Genomic DNA, 17855 nt, shown 5'->3' with positions numbered 1-17855 from the left:
AGAGACTCGGCGCCCCCAGTTTTTTTTCTGTGGACGGGGCCATCCATCTTGCTCGAGGCTCGTACTTTGTACTCCCATGTCAGTGACCCGGTTTGTCATTCAGCATGTGTGCGCGATGTGACTTAAAAAGGGCCTTGCAGCTCCCTCCTCGAAGGGTGCTGATCTTGTCTCACTGAGCCCAGGATCCTCATTTGCTTCCTTCCTCTTTTCCTCTATCCTCACAAGGACGAGAGAGCACGTTCTAGGTATAAAGAAGGAATAAAGAAGAGAAGAGCTTATCACGGCAGCAACATCAAGAGATTAAAGCTGCCATCATGGGGAAATATTTTGGCCTCAGAGGCCAAGCCCTCAACTGGGCCATTGGCACTATTGCTGGCTGCGACTTTCTCTTGTTTGGTTACGGTAAGCCTAGAAAGACTACGGCTCATAAGCGATTGCATTGTTGTCTAACAATTCACAGATCAAGGTGTCATGGGAGGTATCCTGACGCTGCCCATCTTCCTGAACCAGTTCCCCGACATTAATCCAGATCTTGCTACGGATCCCTCTGATGCGTCCAAACGCTCTACTTACCAGGGTATTGCTGTGGCATCGTACAATCTGGGATGCTTCATCGGCGCCATCATCACCATCTTCATCGGTAACTACCTCGGCCGCCGGAAAATGATCTTTCTCGGTACTTCCATCATGATTGTCGGCGCCATCTTGCAGGCTTCTGCTTTCACTCTGGAACATTTTATCATTGGTCGTATCATAACAGGTCTTGGCAACGGCGGTAACACATCAACGGTACCCATGTGGCAGTCTGAGACGTGTTCCGCCCACAAGAGAGGAAAGCTCGTCATGATTGAAGGTGCCCTCATCACGGGCGGCATCATGATTTCTTATTGGATCGATCTTGGCTTGTCTTTTGCCCCCGGCTCGGTTGCTTGGCGATTCCCCCTAGCATTCCAGATTGTCTTCTGCATCTTCATTCTTGCCTTTGTCCTCGGCCTACCTGAGTCGCCTCGATGGCTCATTCTCAAGGGTCGCGAAGATGAGGCTAGAGAAGTCATCGCTGCTGTTTCAGACGTTGACATTGGAGACAAGCATGTTGACAACGAATTCCAAGCCATCAAGGATACTGCCATGGAGATGAGCAAGGGCACTTATGGCGAGCTGTTCCATGCTGACCACAACCGCACTCTTCACCGCACAATCATCGCCTACGTCAACCAAATGTTCCAGCAGATTTCTGGTATCAACCTCATCACCTACTATGCCGCCAAGATCTACTCTGACCTCGGCATGTCTCCCTTCATGTCTCGCCTTCTCGCAGCCCTCAATGGTACCGAGTACTTCATCGCTTCTTGGCCCGCTGTCTTCCTCGTCGAGCGTGTTGGACGCCGAAAGCTCATGCTCTTTGGTGCCGCTGGTCAAGCTGCCACCATGGCCATTCTTGCCGGCGTCAACTCTCGCCCGAATGAAAAGCCTTTCCAGATTGCAGGCATCGTCTTCTTATTCGTTTTCAACACTTTCTTTGCTATTGGATGGCTAGGAATGACTTGGCTATACCCGGCTGAGATCACCCCTCTACGAACTCGTGCTCCAGCCAACGCTCTGTCCACTTCATCCAACTGGATCTTCAACTTTTTGGTACGGTTTTCGATTTATATCAATGATTGCTATGCAAAGCTAACATTCCTTCACTAGGTTGTCATGATCACCCCCGTCGCATTCACCAACATCAAGTGGAAGACATATGTCGTATTTGCCGTCCTTAATGCCTTTATGGTTCCTTGCGTCTACTTTTTCTTCCCTGAGACAGCCTACCGCTCCCTCGAAGAGATGGATACCATCTTTCAAAAAGTCAAAGGCTTCCGCGGAGCCTTTGACGTTGTCCACCAGGCAAGAGTCGAGCCTCGGCGATATGGCAAGAATGGAGAGCTTCTTATCGCTGTGAGTGAGCTTGATGAGAATGAGAAGGCCAACGCAGAGCACCACAACGGCAGCACGAGCGAGGGTAGCGATGCCAACAAGGGTATGTTTACGGGCATAGACGAAGAGACTGCTCGGGGATGAATAGCATGCACCACATAGGGCATAGATCCCACCGTATGGCGTGATGGCTATCTAATCCTTCTTGCACATTCTTACTGCACCCGTTTGCAGTGGTTCATATTCTTACCTTTTTTACTCTTTTCTTTCCTTCTTGTTTCCCTGCTCTTTGGGGACCCCTCCACGTTGAATGGGGTAACTTATATATACCCAGTTGTTATACGCATTTTCATAGCTAGGAAGGGCTAGGAGAATGAGCGTTGCCCTTGAAGGCGTATGCGTGTCATGATATCATGATACCAAAAGGCAATAACTAGATAGAACAGACGAATGGGGTTAGAGGGCGATGACGACTGGATTTGATATACAGTCGAAACCCCACTCATTATATATTGTTACTGCCTATATCTTGCTATTCTATCCTGTTTGTTCATGTTAGTGCGCATGTACAAGTGAAGGTTTGACATCCGGTACAGCTGTATTGCTAGAAGAGGGTGTAACAGCACATCACCAACACCGCCTCTGAAATACGAGGGACGGCTTTCATGCAGTAATCGCTTGCATCGTGAGAATGTGACGAGTTTCGCTGGCTGTTGTGACTGTGTTTCAAGTTGATTGCAAAACAGAGGCCTGTCCTCTTACACGATTCGCAACGTGCTCATCACGGCAAGTAGCTGTACCTCAAGATTAACGTCATTTAATATGGATCAGTGAGTACCGAGTACTAAGTGGAGGCCGAGGGGTGCAATTGCAACACTGCAACAGCTACCCCGCCATATGGAGCTAATGCCGATGCAGTCACTCGTCCTTTTCAGCTTCGTCTTCCGGGAGCTTCTTCCATCTCCCATCTTTTCCATCTCGTCTTTGTACAGTGCAGTTGATTGCGTTAGCGGGTAAGAGCGCTGTTAAATTGCTGTTGTTTTGCTGTCTCTTCCTCGAATAGTTGAGAAATCTCGTGCTGATTTATTTGCGCCCAGAATTGCCCACTTCGAAGCCCTGCGTTTTACCATCTACTATCTCCATCCGCATCTCCATCCATCATCACTCTCGATCGACAGCTCGATACAAATCTTTTAAACTTACAATTCACAACCGCATCATCATGGTCGACCGCCCCAACAAACCCTCGGCTCTAGCGGCCACTCCTGGCCTGCAGCCGCAAGCTCAGGTTACCATCTCACACGGCAACTCCCGCGTTTCCGCATCGCTCCCCTCCGGCGAGAGCATCGAGATTCTTCTGTATGGCGCTACTGTGCTGAGCTGGAAGGATGCTTCTGGCGACGAGAAGCTGTGGCTGAGCGAGGGCGCAAAGCTGGACGGAACAAAGGCTGTGCGGGGAGGCATTCCCCTGGTTTTCCCGGTATGTTGCTCCCTAATTCGAAGCTGAGAAGACGAGCTACAATTCATATTCTTTCCCTCTTCTCTTATATCTATATGCACGCAAGATACAGTTTCTACGTGTTTCTATTTCTAATTGCTGTCTCTAGGTCTTTGGCACTGCTCCCGACCACGAAGCCACTTCCAAGCTGCCCCAGCACGGATTCGCCCGCAACTCCCGCTGGGAGTTCCTCGGCAAGTCCACCAGCGAATCATCCTCTGACAGCGTCAAGCTCGACTTTGGCCTGTCATCCGAGAACCTTGACGATGCCGCTCGCCAGCTGTGGCCATACAAGTTTGGTCTCCTGTACAGCGTCACGCTTGACCGCGAGAGCCTGAAGACGGCGCTGGTGATTACGAACGAGGGCGATGTGCCATTCGAGTTCCAGACACTATTGCACACGTATTTCAGAATCAAGGTAATAAATTATGCACAAGAATGCTCTTTGCAATGTGCCAACAAATTGCTGACTTGAGAACGTTCAGGACATCTCTTCCGTCCAAATCGCCGGCCTCGAAGACTCTCCCTACGTCGACAAGGTAGATGCCGCAAAGGCAAAGACCCAATCCTCCGACGCAGTCGCCTTCTCCGGCGAGACCGACCGCGTCTACACTCCTGTCAAGGGCCCCAGCCACCCCGTCGTCATCAGCGAGGGCGGTGCGGCCAAGTTCCGCATTGTGCGCGACAACCTCGAAGACGTGGTTGTCTGGAACCCCTGGGTCGACAAGGCCGCTAGCATGGGCGATTTCGAGCCCAAGGACGGCTGGAAGAACATGGTCTGCGCGGAGGCTGGCGCGGTGAGCTCATGGCAGAAGCTGGAAAAGGGTGATGCGTATGAGGGTGCGCAGACTATCTACTTGAAGTAAGAAATAAGCACATATGTAGACAATTGTACACGTTCACACTCGCAGTGCAGTCCTAGTCTTTTAGCACGCACAATGATGATTACGCTCGAAGAATGAAGTTGAATTCGTGTTTCCCATGATGAATTTCAATATACCTATGCATCGCAGATTCGTTTCCGTCACGTATTTTGTCTTTTCGTCTCATTTCATGCTCCGTGGTATGGCGTGACCAGTTTGTTCGCCAGCCTGCCTATATACAAAGAAAAGCGGACATAATCTCGTCCGCCTGGTGTACAGATTCCTTATTTTTTATTCGATCTTTTCCCTTCATTTTCAGGTATGAAAAATGCTCATGAAAACCATGCATATATATTTCGTATACATTGCCATCTCTCACCGTACCATTTTTTAATCGATCTCGGTGTTCCATTTTGTTCCGTTTCCTTTTCGTTTCTCATTTCTTATGCTCCCGGGAGTAGTGATCCGCCACCAAGAAAGCCAGCTCAAGAGCCTGCTTCTCATTCAGTCTCGGATCGCAGAAAGACGTGTAATTGGTCGAGAGATCATCCTCATCAAGACCCTCGCTGCCGCCCAGACACTCCGTAACCGCCTCGCCGGTAAGCTCCAGGTGCACGCCGCCGAGGTAGCTGCCCTCCTCCTTGTGGATGCGCAGCGACTGCTCGAGCTCGCTGTAGATGTCGTTGAAGCGGCGGGTCTTGATGCCGGTCGGGGTGGAGAGGGTGTTGCCGTGCATGGGGTCGCACTGCCAGACGACGCATCTGCGGTGCTCCGAGTCCTCGACGGCGCGGATGTGCTTGGGGAGCAGCTCGGCGACTTTTCCGGCGCCGTAGCGGGTGATGAGGGTGATCTTGCCGGGCTCACAGGACGGGTTGAGCGCGCGGAGCAGGGCGAGGATGTCTTCGGTTGGGGTGGAGGGGCCAACCTTGATGCCGATGGGGTTTGCGATGCCGCGGAAGAACTCGACGTGGGCGTGGTCGAGCTGGCGGGTGCGGTCACCGATCCAGACGAAGTGGGCGGATGTGTCGTAGTACTCCTTGGATTCGCTGCCGGCCTGAACGGGCTTGATGGTTGGTGATGAGCTTGGGGGAGTGCCGGGTCTGCTGACGCCCGGATGAGTGGGCTTCTCGAGGAGGCGCGTCAGGGGCTGCTCGTATTCAAGCAGGAGGCCCTCGTGGCTGGTGTAGAGCTCGACGGTCTCGAGCTCACCGGGGCGGGCGTTGATGACTTGCAGAAAGCGCAGCGTCTGCTGGATGCTGGAAGCGATTTTTGAATACTTCTCCTTGAGAGCTGGGTCACGGACATGGCCCAGGCCCCAGTCAAGAGGACGGTGCAAGTCGGCGATGCCAGAGGCGAGGGCTGTGCGGATGTAGTTGAGAGTAGCAGCAGAGTGGTGGTACGCTCTTTGAAACGGTCATGTTAGAGGCTGAAGGATAGTAGATGGGTTGAAAGGAGACTCACTTGAGGAGACGATCGGGATCGATCTCACGCTCGTCGACGTGGTAGCCGTTCAGAATGTCTCCTCTGAAGCTGGGCAGCTCCACGCCGTTGACCATTTCCGTCGGGCTCGACCGCGGCTTGGCGTACTGGCCAGCCATGCGGCCAATGCGAACGACACGCTTGTTGGTGCCCCAGATGAGCACCAGACTCATCTGAAGCAGCAGCTTGATCTTGGACTCAATGGCGCCCTGCTCGCAGTAGTCAAACAGCTCGGCGCAGTCGCCGCCCTGCAGCAAAAAGGCGTTTCCCTGGGCGACCTCGCGCAGGTGAGCCTTCAGGGCGTTGATCTCATTGGGGTGAACCAACGGCGGCATCCGCGAGAGCTCGGCGGTGGCCTTTTTGAGCTTGGAGGGATCCGGGTAGGTGGGAGACTGCTTGATGGGCTTTGAGCGCCAGGAGGAGGGATCCCATGGCTGAGAGGAGGCGTCTTGGGAAGCCATTGTGGGATGAGTGAGAGGGCTGAAGATGAGGGTGAAGAAGGAAGAGAGGGAAGAAGAAGTAGCTGAGACTTGGAGCCAGAAGCCTGTCTTGGTCCCTGCTGCGATGCAGGAATGCGTCAGCCAACTGCTGGTCTGTGAACCTCGATTATATCAATAGAATAGATGGAAGCATCAAAACTCACTTAGATGCACTTGTCTTGCAGCAGCAAAATAGTCTCTAAACGTCAGAACAACGACTCGCCAGATGCATGAACCCAGGCTAGACTCTGGTGTAATTAATCTGTGAGAAGCACGGAAAGATGGACGGTTAATATGAATATGAGTCAGTGGGACATTCCAGGTTTCGGGGTTTAAAGCAGCTGTCATAAATGCCACTCTGAGTACGTACCTTTCTTAGAATTTTTCGTTCTTTTTTTTTTCGGAACGATGATCCTTGCATTGGCCAATCAGAGGCGGTGCCGCATGCCATGTCAAGTGGTTAGTCATCCTATTGTACTCTGCCGCCACCAACGTGTTCTAGGAATGCTATCCAAGTCTTGGAGGCAAGGAAACAGAATATCTGGGGTTATTCTAGGCGAAAAGAAGAAATCATTGGTTCAAGCATTATTGCCTTTTTGCTATTGAATTAGTAGTGCTCAAGTTGTCATTTTAGTGAAAACGTTGGCATGATTTAGACAAGGTTCAGTATTAGAGACCTAACTAGAGCACAAGGTTGAAAGGTAAGGCGAAGATGAGCTAAAGACGAATCCGAATGGATATAGTCGACAAGTAACAGAAGTAGTAGCAGATATAGTAGATAGTAACAATGTCATATATAACACACAATGGTCGGCGTTGGCAACGAGCTATATGGATATCATCATCCTGGCCGAAAGGCACTAGGTACCTAGGTTAGTGGTAGATGATTTGAGTACCTGTACCTATACTATCTCTAAACGATAACGAACCCTTCAGATTTTGGAAAAAATGCTTTTACATACATTTCATTTCATTTTATTTCATTTCATACTCTTAGAATTTTTTCAAGGCACAAAAAGAGCATTTTGTTGTTATTCTTGGCAGCTTGCACTACATCCATCCATATAAGCTGCAGCTCCTCCATCTACCCCTCCTAAAAAAGACCCCTCCTCGCCCAAAGCCCAAGCTCAAGGTACATTCCCTACGTACCTTTTCTACACCACCAACCGCTTTCCTCTCCCCAAGCTCCAAACTTCAAGTAAACAACAACATATCCGCCACAACCACCAACATCACCCCCAAAAATCCCCCAAAATGTCCTCCGCCGACGCCTCAGACCAGCCCCCCCTCCCCACAAACGCCGAAGACCGCAAAGCCGCCTCGGCCCTCGCCTCGCTCGACACGCCCTCCGACGCCGCAGCCACGCCCTCCAACGACAACGTCAACTCCGAGGCCGTCTCCCAGGCCATGCTCAAGCTCGGCGAAGACAAAGCCAAGAAACCCGCTGCCACTACAACCGCTGCTGCGCCTACGGCCGTTAAGAAGAACGTCAAGGTCGACGCTGCGGACGTGGCCCTCGTGGTGGACGAGCTGGAGGTGACAAAGGCCAAGGCGACGGAGCTGCTGAAGGCGCACGATGGGGATGCTGTTGCTACGCTGAGGGCTGCGGCGAGGGGCTGAACAAAGAAAACAGGAGAGAATAATTTAGAAATATGCATAGGTAAACTTAATATCGCGGCTTTGGACGAAAAAAAGAATATAATTACGAGATGGGATGCGTTGAATACACACGCCGGTTCGACAATGCTCGATATCCCGGCACTTTGACATAATCTCGGGCTACAGCAATGACTCGACTTGTTCTGTTTCTCAAAGGTGGAAAAAAACATATCCTATACATCGATATCAACGCACAAGACAGCAGTCATCATCGCACGCAATCAACCCCTCCCAACAAGACCATCTACAGCAACAAGCCCAAAAAAGGCATTCAAACCAAGCTACACATCATCCCCGCCGGCAAAGGATTAAACGGGAGACTACATCACAACTAGATTAGTAGCGAGCAAGTAAATTATATGTACTTTTCACATTTATATTCATCACAACCTTCAGCTAAATAAAGGCGGCCTGTTAATTCCAACATCTGTCCGCTTGCCACGCCCTTACAAACAATACCCATGCGATGCGTGATATCTCAACATCTTAAAACGCCTCATCGCCCATTTCATTGCCTTATTTGTGCCATAAAGATTTCCCCTTTTGTTTTTTCCAAAGTGAGTGACTAAACCAATGCAAGCGTCTCTATATCTGTTTGTTTGTTTGTTTTCTGTTCTGTGTGTCCGTTTCCCCATGATCCATGAAATAGCCGTCAACGTTCATCATCGGGCAAAACCCGAGCCAAAGAAAGAAACATCAGCTGAAAAATGAAACGACTTCGATTTTACACCGACCGTCCACGCCCATTGTCGCCATATGCTACCACCGCCCTAGTGCCACATCTTGGCCAGGGGGCTGCCCACTTTGGGAGCAAATTGCAAACTCTTGCGCCGAGCAGCCATCAGCCGCATCATCACATTCTCATCACTGTCCCTGGACAGAATGCCACCGCCGAGCTCCACAAACCTTTGTGCCTTGGGTGGACAGGTTCGGGTCATCAACTCTTCTCTCCTCAGCGACGGGCTCTCGTCATCCTCATATTCATCCTCATCTTCAAGGTTGGACGGTGTCTCAGTAGCAAACTTCATAAGCGCTTCTGGAGCCGGCGTCTTGGGTACAGGAGTTAGAATCATGTTGGACCATTCAATGTCCTCCTCTTCCTTCTCCTCCTGCTCCTCGCTAGTATCGGACGGCGTGTGGATCCAGATGCTGCTCTGCCTACGATTGGGTGTCTTGGGAGAAGATGAAGCAGGAGGCGCGGACTCCCGCCTCCCCTTGGGCGAACCGCTGACCGCAGAGCCGTTCTGGTTAGAGACAGTTTTGGGTTCCATGCTCTTCCGGCGGCGTGCGCCTCCGCGAGGAACGTAGCTTGTGTCGATATGGTATGGCGACTCATCAAGCCACTTGTTGTCACGCTCACAGTCCAGGACCCAGCTCACACCCACGCACTGAACCACGCCGTTGGCCTGCCTAACCTTCTCCAGAGTCCGCTTACTGCCATCTTTGAAGACGACGTGGGTGATGCCCACTTTGGTCGACTCGCTGTTGCTTGCGCTGTTGGGGTTCCAGCTCCATTTTTGCAGACACCGGGCACCCATCTGGGTGAGCAGCTCAACAAAGATGCCACTCGCATCCGCGCCTTCGCTTGTGTGGACGTCGACAAAGACAATGGCCCCACGAAGCAGGTTGGAGTTGAGGTCTTTGCGAGGAGTGCGCGCAGGTGTTCCCATCTTTGCCCATAGATCTGCCTTGGATTCTGGTGTAGACGGTTCAACACTCTGCTCAGGCGTTTCCACCTTTGAAGCCTTTTCTGCTTCCGCTACTGGCGTAGACGGCTCGATCCTCTGATCAGGCTCCTCAGAAATGGCGCTGATATTCCGTGAGCTTCGCCTTAGCGGCTGCTGCTGCTTCTTTGGAGAATAAGACAGGACCGGGGCACCTCGTTTCGGTTGGTCGGGGCGCTTGGGGGCAGCACGAGAAGCGCTGAAGCTTTTCTTTTTTAACGGACTTGGGGTCGAAATAACGGCTGGCTTGGTCGGAATCTTGGTCGTTGTGTTGAAAGATCGCGTCATAGGACGGCCAACGGGAGTTACGGGCGCTGCTCGAGGCTCTGGAATAGGCACAGCGCTCTCAACTGGGACTTGGTTCTCATCTCCATACTCCTGGCTAGCATCCGATAGGCTATCATCAAAAGATTGACGAGTACTAGATGTATCTTCGCCCTCCATAGGATCCGACAGAGTCATTTCGTTAGTCTCTTGAGCAAGAGCTGCATCTTCGTCCATAATCATAGTCTCCTCATCCACGTCTTGCTCCTCGATATTCTCTGCGATTTCGTCTTCAAGGTTCTCATGGTCCTGAGCGTATGATAGCTCAGGTTCTTCCGCAAACGAAACAGCGTGTTTGACAGGGCTTGCAGCTGACCAAGACCCGAGCTGGTCAGATAGAGATGAGAATCCCAGAGTGGACCTGCGAGACCCCTTCATGGCACTGGTACGAGTCCTTGGCGTTGTTTCTTCAAGGACAGAAGGCGTGGCAGCAAGTCTCTCAAATGGCAGCGTATCATCTGCATCTTCAGCCATTGAGCTCATATCATGACAGGGATCCAGATCTTTCTCTCGGAGCTGGTAGAGGGCATCTGCTGGAGTCTCGACTTTTGGGGAAGAATCAGCATCTTCTTCCTCTTCCTCTTCTTCGGTGGCATGGTCGTCAAGAACCATTGTGTCTTCTGAATCGTCCTCATCTTCATCCTCACCCCCATTGTGGCCTTCATTGTCTTCTTCATCTGCGCCTTCATCTGCATCCATATCCTCAGTTTCGGTCGGTATATTGTCAGACTCTTCTGTTGCGACAATGATACTGTCTTCGGCGGCATCATCTGCCTCTTCTTCGGTCTCTTCCCCGGCGTCTTCCTCTGCTTCTAGAGTTTCTGGATCGGCAGCGGGCTGCAGCTCTTCTTCTTCTTCTTCTTCTTCTTCCACTCCCTCTTCTTCAATCTCAAGCGCCCCCTCCACTTCCGCCTCTGCTGTCGCCTCTCTGTCCACTTCCGCTTCTGCTTCATCCCCTTCTTCTTGCGCCTCATCCTCATCCTCTACTTCATCTCCATCTCCTGCCTCTCCCTCAGAGTCAATTTCAGCCTCACGTTGCACGTCAGCCTCTACCTCTTCCCCCGCCTCTTCCTCCGCAGAGACTAAATCGGCTTGTCGGAATGGCGCAGTGGATGGACTCCTGGAAAATCGAAGATCTATAATTGGGACCGCAAAAGGGTCATCCTCTTCATCTTCGTGTTCATCTTCGTATTCATCTTTGTGCTCATCTTCTTCAATCAAGAGCTTTTGTGAAGCTTTGGCTGGCCGAGATGGAGTTGCAATAGGAGACTCATCCAGAGTTGGGAGATCTGGGTGGCGAGTATCCGAGAGCGATTTGAAGCCTGGGAATGCTCGCTTCGCCGGCGACTGGAGCATGGAAGGCTTCGTTGTTGATTGTATTTCATTTGCCGGCTGCTTCTGAGCCGAAAAGATAAAAGGCTTCATAGGAGACTGCGGTCGCTTGGCGGCTGACTGCAGGAGCGTCGAAGAAGACTTGAAAGGTGTCTGGGCAACCGGTTCATTGCTCAACTTTAATGCAGATCCTGGCAATGGCATCGCAATCCTCTTGGCTGGAGACTTTATGGTATCTCGAGGTGGCGAGGTAGGTCGTCTGGCCGGCGATCCAAAAAGGGTTGCATTAAGCTCTGGCAGATCGAACATGGCGGTATTCACGGCAACAGTTGACATCTCAGGCTCAATCTCAATCGGTGCCATTTCTGACTTCTTAGACGGAGGCTTAATTGGACTCTTTGTCAATGGCTTCTCCAATGACAGCTCATCTTCAGAATCATATTGTGTAAGAGTTAACTGCGTAATCTTCTTGGGGCTGAGCGGCTTCTTGCTGTCGCCTTGAGGTTTCGACGGCTTCGCGGCAGGTCTTGTCGTAGTCCGGGTTGCTGCCGCACCGCCTCGTCGTGCTGGACGACCACGCATGCCAGTCGGAGCAGGCTCCGGTGGACTTGCAGCGGGCTCTACATTCTCCTTGTCGGGTTCTCTGAACTTTACCACCTTCTTGACCGGCGGCTTATTGGCTCCTGTTGTTGTTGTCGTTGAGGCTGATTTCATCACTGTTGGTGGACGTCCACGCGTCGCCTTCTTCGGCGGCTCAGGCTGTTTGTCGCTTTCTTCGGGCTTGGATACAACTTTTCTCGGCCGGCCTCGCGTCGGCTTCGGCGCCGCTGGCTCTTCCTTTGCGATTTCTGACACTCCTTTCTTCGCATTTACTTTGGCTCGTGATGCTCCGGTAGACGCCATCGCTGAAGCTGCACCTGCGGGCTTCGCAGCGCCATTATCATGTTCTTCGACCGGTTTCTTAGGAGGCCGCCCCCGCGGCCGCTTGGCCAGAGATGCCTGTTGTTCTTCCTCCGCGTCATCGGTCCTCGTCTTCCTCTTAGCAGCCGTGCTCTTCGTGTTCGCGGTCAGGTTTGACGGAACAGCGGATCGCGCCTTTGCGGCAGCTGTGACGATTTTGGTGGATTTCGAGTTTGAATCAGGGTTTTTGGCCGGCCTGCCCCTGCCTCGACGCGGCTCGGGTGGGGAGCGCATCGTTGACTGGTTTAGGATTACTGGTTTATCCCTTGTGCGCGCAGTATTCCGTTTGCGCTGAGATCAATCTGAACAAAAAGACGCAGTTTAAGGGTCTTAGTGTTGACTTGACTTTCGGGCGGTGAATGTTGGCGTGACAGGGAAGCGTGGTGGAGGCTGGGGGGCCATTCTTTGTTATGCAGAAGTGGGGATGGCGGGAAGCTGCCGGTTGCTGGGCAACGACGCGACCCGCAAAACTGGCAGACAGGGGTTCTCTTATATGACGCCTATATGTACATACTGTACGCAAGCCGCATGAACAGCTGGTCCAATCGCTACTGATTTGGGCCATACGTCTCCAGATTTCAATATGCACATCGCAGTGATAATCACGCATACGATAACCGCAATGACGTACAGGGGAACTCAAGGCCTGTTATGGCAATGCTTCTTCAAAAAATGGTTCAATACTTTTTCATGGTCAGCTATTGCCAATCCCAAGATCTTCGCTACATAATGTCATGATGTGAAACTTTAATCATTGACTCATCAGGGTGTATGGTTGTATATATGAGTGCGCACGCTTGTTTTTTAGTGAAACAGTTCCCCTCATTGTTAATCCCCTCCGGTCTTGGCCCGAGGAAGCTTCAGGCTTGAAAATAAAATAGAAAGAAAGAAAGAGTAGTAAAAGCAAATAAGTGAGACAGATGACGGTGGGACAGTGAGACTAGCTCCAGCCCGTAGGGTCACGTTGAGGCAGCCACTGCGCCGTTTGTGTTGTTTGGCGAAGCAATGGCATGCCACGTGCAAGCAGCGGCCATCCCTCCCATATTCATGACTACCTGAATGTTGTCCGAAACGGACCATCAATCTTGATATCCTTAATTCCTTCAGGCATCATTCGTAGCCATTCGTTCCAGCTGTCAATGTCAACGTTGTCGTCGTTTAGTTTGATAGCCAAGTGTAGCTGGGGGCTATTCTCGTAAGAAAAGCTGCTCCGTAGAGGGCTGCTCTGTTGAACTGGCGAGAGAAATATCGAAGGCAGCCTTGAATTTCCAGACATCATGGTATGCAGTGGGGCGGGAAAGCTCGTTATGATCTCTCTCTCAGGTGTGCGATCCCGAGCCAGCTTGGGGTACAGGGCCAGAAGTATCGAGTGCAGTTCGACCACTGAAAGCGGCGTCTGGCGCGCTGCACGCGTACGTAGCTGGTCAGCGAGAGCCCTGGTAAAGGCACACCGATCCAGAGCGGTGAGATGGTCTTCTGATAAAGACGCCGCGATGATTTCCAGTACGCCTTGCTGTCTTACGATTCTAGCCGGAGGAAAATACGCGGCATCCATGATGATGAGAGTGTCCGCGCATGCCTCCTCGAGAATCTGCTGCATGCCGCTCCAACGAATAGTGGAAGCTCTTTCAGCATCTTTTGAGCTACATATTGGGAGAGGTAAAGTTAGCGCAAATGCATCCATGTCAATCGTAAGCTTGCCAAGGCGTACCTTGCCAAAACCATGTCGCGATTTCCATCGAGATAAGTGTGGCCTATGTAATAGACAATCTTGAGAACATCACGCTGATCGCGCTCCTCGGCAAAGTCGTTGAGTGTGCGCGACAGCCATCTCCATGAGCTTTTACAGCTCTCTGAAGAGGAAGGAATAACCTGGATTTGAAACGTATAATGATAGTACTTGTCAAAGACGTCAGCTAGTTCTCCGACCGCGTTCCGGACCGATAGCGCTTCATCATCATCTTGCCAGAACAATAAAAGAGCCTGGACCGAGTTGTACCGGCCGCGAGTAGTGGCAGAGAGCATGCGCGCAGCATTATTCTGCATCTCGTTTTTGAGACTCTCAATGCCCGGCAAGGAAAGTGACTTTTCCAGTCTGGGGCCAGCGGGCAGAGGGGTGCGGATACGAGCCTCGCTCAGGGGGGGCCGGCCAGGCTGATGGTGGTGGCTAGGCGCAGAGCTGGGATCAACGTCCATCTCCTGAGGATCGTGAGTGAAGACGGGCTGAGCCGTGCTGAGGCTTGTTGCGGGGCTGAGAGGCCGGCCGGCGGGCAGCGAGGGCGCAATGTCCTGGACGGCCGGGCTGTGCGGCCTGTGGTGAAACTTGGTTACGACGTCTTCCCAAGTCATGTTATGGTGGCTTGGGTGGCACTGCAAAGCGAGAAGCACGGGGTCAGCCTCGGCTGCATATGACGCTGGTCGGTCGGGGCCATGGCTGTGACTTACGGCAACTCTCCTGCGGCGACAGTCGACGCAGGCTCCTAACTTTCTGATGAGGGCGGCCCGCTCTCTTGACTGCTGAGATAGGGGGCCGGTACGTCTCCTGCTGGTTCGACGGCTGTTAGAGACGTCGGAGCCATCCTTGAGGGAGAAAATGGACTGGTGCGGGTTAGGGGAGGTGTCGGCACTGTACGATGTGTTGTTGGTCTCAGTAGAGGCCAGGGTAGCCGTGGTGGCCTGCGTGGAGACTGACGAGCCCGTGTCCTGTCTCAGCGGCGGCGAGGCGATGGAGACGTAGTGTGCCATGGACGGCGTGGACGGCGGAGGCAGATGCCGCGCGTGCAGGTCATCTGGCCGCGGCGTGTGAGCTGGCGTCGGGGCCGAGGCGGGCGCCGTGGGAGACAGCGAGAGGCCCGCCACGGCCGGGGCCGACGCCGGGCCCGGAGGCGGAGAGGCCAGGCGCTGCAGGCTGTGCGCGTGAGGCTGTTCCTGCGCGTAGTCGTGGATGTGAACGCCGGCCTGGGCTCCCAGCTGGGCCGCTGGTGGAGGAGCGTCAATCAGGCTGTGGACGGAGTTCATGGCTGGAGGACGGCGGACCGGTGCGGACGATCAAAATCCCATAATTGGCGGGGGGCGGGGCCCGGGCAAGACGCGCGATGCAAGGTGAAGCGAGGTGAAGAAAGGTGAGAGGGCGAGACTGGGTGGTGAAGTCTGAGCCGGCTGGGCGACGAGGCGGGGGGAGACGGGCCACCTCCGGCCGCGCAGACTATGGCAGAGCTTTGCACCTGCGACGGGCCTGGCGAGGGATGATCGATCGGACTGCACGAGGTCTGGAGCGAGCTGGAGGGCAGGTTGCGGGCGATTAGTCTCGCAAAATCAACAAGACCAGCAGAGCGACAGAGGGCAGACAGCGTCCGTGTACAATATCCACCGCCGAAGCTACCTGCTATCTAACAGAGAGATAGGTGGGCATGCGCTGGGCGTATGACGATGTGATGCGAACAGAGAGATGACGGGGGGGGGAAGGGGGGAAGGCAATAGACACAGGCTGGAAAAAAAATGGCGAACAATACCAGATGAGCAAGTATACTTGGCCGGTACGGGCGACTCGCAAGCTCGATGCCGTTGTTTCTTCGTCTCTCTTCGCCTTGGTTGGTCGTCTCGATGCGTGTACTTCGAATGTGCCTCTCTCCCTCTGCGCAGTGTGTGGCTGCGAGGCGCGTTAAAGGCCAATTTAACCCCGCCAAAGGGGAAAAAAAAATTCAAGAAAAAAAGCTGGCAGAAAAGGGTCAGGAGGGAGAAAAGAGGCGCAACAAGAACGCGGGGTCCTGTCGTGGGCTGGGCTGCATAAGATACTGGCCAACAGCGGCGAGGACAAGGCCGGAGATCAGAAACGGCTGCAGCCCCAGCGGCCCAAAACGCGGCCTGAGCTCAGCGCAAAGTCGTCTGGATCAATTTGGTTCGCAAGAGGCGCCAGAGCAGGTTGGACGGCGATGCGACGCCAAGGCCGGCCGCAAATCGAATTTGAAGCTGGACAGGGCCGAGGTTGGATGAAAAGAGCTTCGGTCTGGCATGTTATGAGACGAGCTCTGGCAGCACCCCCAAGGTGGACAAGGGTGGGCGCTGGTGAGTGGTGGTAGTATTGGGTACCTACCGGCTGCAGAACGCCGCCCACGCTGGGCATGCAATCCGCCCGCAGCACGCACGCCGTGGCGTACCGAGTACATCCGTGTGCCGCCAGTCCCTGGAGCGTGGAGCCCGGCGCACAAGCACGAGCCGCTGTGCTGTGTCGTGGCGGAGGGCTAAGAATATCGACAATGGGCCTACCGGAAGCATTTAACCATATCCCTGCCCGGTCCTGGGGCCTAGTACCCGAGAATCCAGTGAGCGGCGGGTTTGCTCGGGATCTAGCTCGGAGAACCAAGCCCGTTTGAGGGCAAGGTCAAGGCTCAGGCCACCACACCATCAGGCGAGCCAAGTTGAACGTCGCCAGAAGGCATCGCGGCGCACGGGCGGGGATCGCAGCGAGATTCTGGTGCTACAGTACATATCTAGGAAGCCGTGGCACGCAACAGCATGTGCGGCAGCAGTCGGCGCAATCGCTCAGCCAGGGCGGATGAGCGGAACACGGAACTTCGCAGCGGCATCACGATTCGGGTTTCTGCCATAGGCTCGCTTACTCGATGCGTTGCTCCGTCTTAAACCTAGGTAGGGCTAATGCCGAAGCCAGAGCGGCTAGAGAGCGATGAGGCTTTTTAACTAGTAGTACCTGCTGCTAGTAGCACGACACAAACAACCAGACGTCACCAAAGAGGAAGTTCGTAATCATCTCGATGCGTCCTGGGGCCGAGCGTTGAGACTCAACCGGTGGGCAGCAGGGCTACGAATCAGAGCCGGCCAGCGACAGAGCAGATACAAACGCCATAGGAAGATGGAGGCGAGTTAACCGAAATGGGAACAAGGAAGAATGGCTGTATAAAGGGAGCGAAATGAAGGGTCAGGAAAAAAAAGAAAAGCGAGAAACGATAGGTGGTCACAAAAAAGGACAAAATCCCAGAAGAGGGGAAGAGGTAAAAGGGCCCTGCAGATCAGGAGCCCAGCGTCAGTAGCTGCATCAGATCACACCGAAGAGAAAATTTTCTGTCGATGGATCGGCTGGCAGCAGCGCTTGGACGCAAGCGAGAATCTGGGGGAAGGAGGGGATGGCAAGCGCCCGGCTGGTACCTGCTGGGTACAAGGGACGGCAGCAAAAGCACCTTAGGCGCGGGTGGCACGCCGCACAGGCCAGCTCAGGCCAGGCAAATCTTCCGTACCGATCACGTAGCCGTGGGTAGCAGCAGCGCCAAGGCAGGTACGTGCAAGCACGGCACGCGCTACAAGATACAAGTACGGGGCACTTGCTCGTACGAGTGTAGCTTCCATGCCATTTCCAATTGCCATGATAGTATCTCGGAGTAGCCTGTTTGGGCGCAGAGCGGGATGGAAAGAGCCATCTCGATCGATTCCTAACACTACGGGTCCTGCCATACTTCTACTAGTACTACTATAGGTATTGCGGCTTCGAGTGCAAGTAACAAGAAAAAGAAACATGACACTCTCTTCTCTCTGCTACCCAGAGTTCAGTTCCAACAGCGGCAGCAGTGTCAAGTATATTCTGACTGTCATCAATTACAAACACCCA

General features: G+C 53.2%; 6 protein-coding genes across 6 annotated transcripts; 3 read left to right on the top strand and 3 right to left on the bottom strand.

Moving 5' to 3' along the window:
• Positions 1–314: 314 nt before the first annotated feature.
• On the top strand, positions 315–2061 carry TGAM01_v200404 (hypothetical protein; the record flags this gene model as incomplete). Its single annotated transcript, XM_018803118.1, has 3 exons — positions 315–402; positions 461–1635; positions 1693–2061. 3 exons carry the CDS (start codon positions 315–317, stop codon positions 2059–2061), a joined length of 1632 nt encoding a protein of 543 aa, XP_018663524.1.
• Positions 2062–3139: 1078 nt separating this feature from the next.
• Positions 3140–4281, top strand: TGAM01_v200403 (hypothetical protein; the record flags this gene model as incomplete). The annotated part of the gene is made up of 3 exons (XM_018803119.1): positions 3140–3397; positions 3525–3833; positions 3901–4281. 3 exons carry the CDS (start codon positions 3140–3142, stop codon positions 4279–4281), a joined length of 948 nt encoding a protein of 315 aa, XP_018663525.1.
• Positions 4282–4714: 433 nt separating this feature from the next.
• TGAM01_v200402 (phospho-2-dehydro-3-deoxyheptonate aldolase) lies at positions 4715–6218 on the bottom strand (the record flags this gene model as incomplete). The annotated part of the gene is made up of 2 exons (XM_018803120.2): positions 4715–5681; positions 5740–6218. The coding sequence occupies 2 exons, from the start codon at positions 6216–6218 to the stop codon at positions 4715–4717; spliced, it is 1446 nt and encodes a 481-aa protein (XP_018663526.2).
• A 1272-nt stretch (positions 6219–7490) lies between these two features.
• On the top strand, positions 7491–7856 carry TGAM01_v200401 (hypothetical protein; the record flags this gene model as incomplete). Its single annotated transcript, XM_018803121.1, has 1 exon — positions 7491–7856. The coding sequence occupies one exon, from the start codon at positions 7491–7493 to the stop codon at positions 7854–7856; it is 366 nt and encodes a 121-aa protein (XP_018663527.1).
• An 809-nt stretch (positions 7857–8665) lies between these two features.
• On the bottom strand, positions 8666–12469 carry TGAM01_v200400 (hypothetical protein; the record flags this gene model as incomplete). The annotated part of the gene is made up of 1 exon (XM_018803122.2): positions 8666–12469. The coding sequence occupies one exon, from the start codon at positions 12467–12469 to the stop codon at positions 8666–8668; it is 3804 nt and encodes a 1267-aa protein (XP_018663528.1).
• Positions 12470–13286: 817 nt separating this feature from the next.
• Positions 13287–15253, bottom strand: TGAM01_v200399 (hypothetical protein; the record flags this gene model as incomplete). Its single annotated transcript, XM_018803123.1, has 2 exons — positions 13287–13878; positions 13947–15253. The coding sequence occupies 2 exons, from the start codon at positions 15251–15253 to the stop codon at positions 13287–13289; spliced, it is 1899 nt and encodes a 632-aa protein (XP_018663529.1).
• Between the last annotated feature and the right edge of the window lie 2602 nt (positions 15254–17855).

Source organism: Trichoderma gamsii (genome assembly GCF_001481775.2).
Source record: "Trichoderma gamsii strain T6085 chromosome Unknown Scaffold_1.2, whole genome shotgun sequence".
NCBI classification, from domain to species: domain Eukaryota; kingdom Fungi; phylum Ascomycota; class Sordariomycetes; order Hypocreales; family Hypocreaceae; genus Trichoderma; species Trichoderma gamsii.
This window is presented reverse-complemented; position numbering and strand designations above follow the sequence as displayed.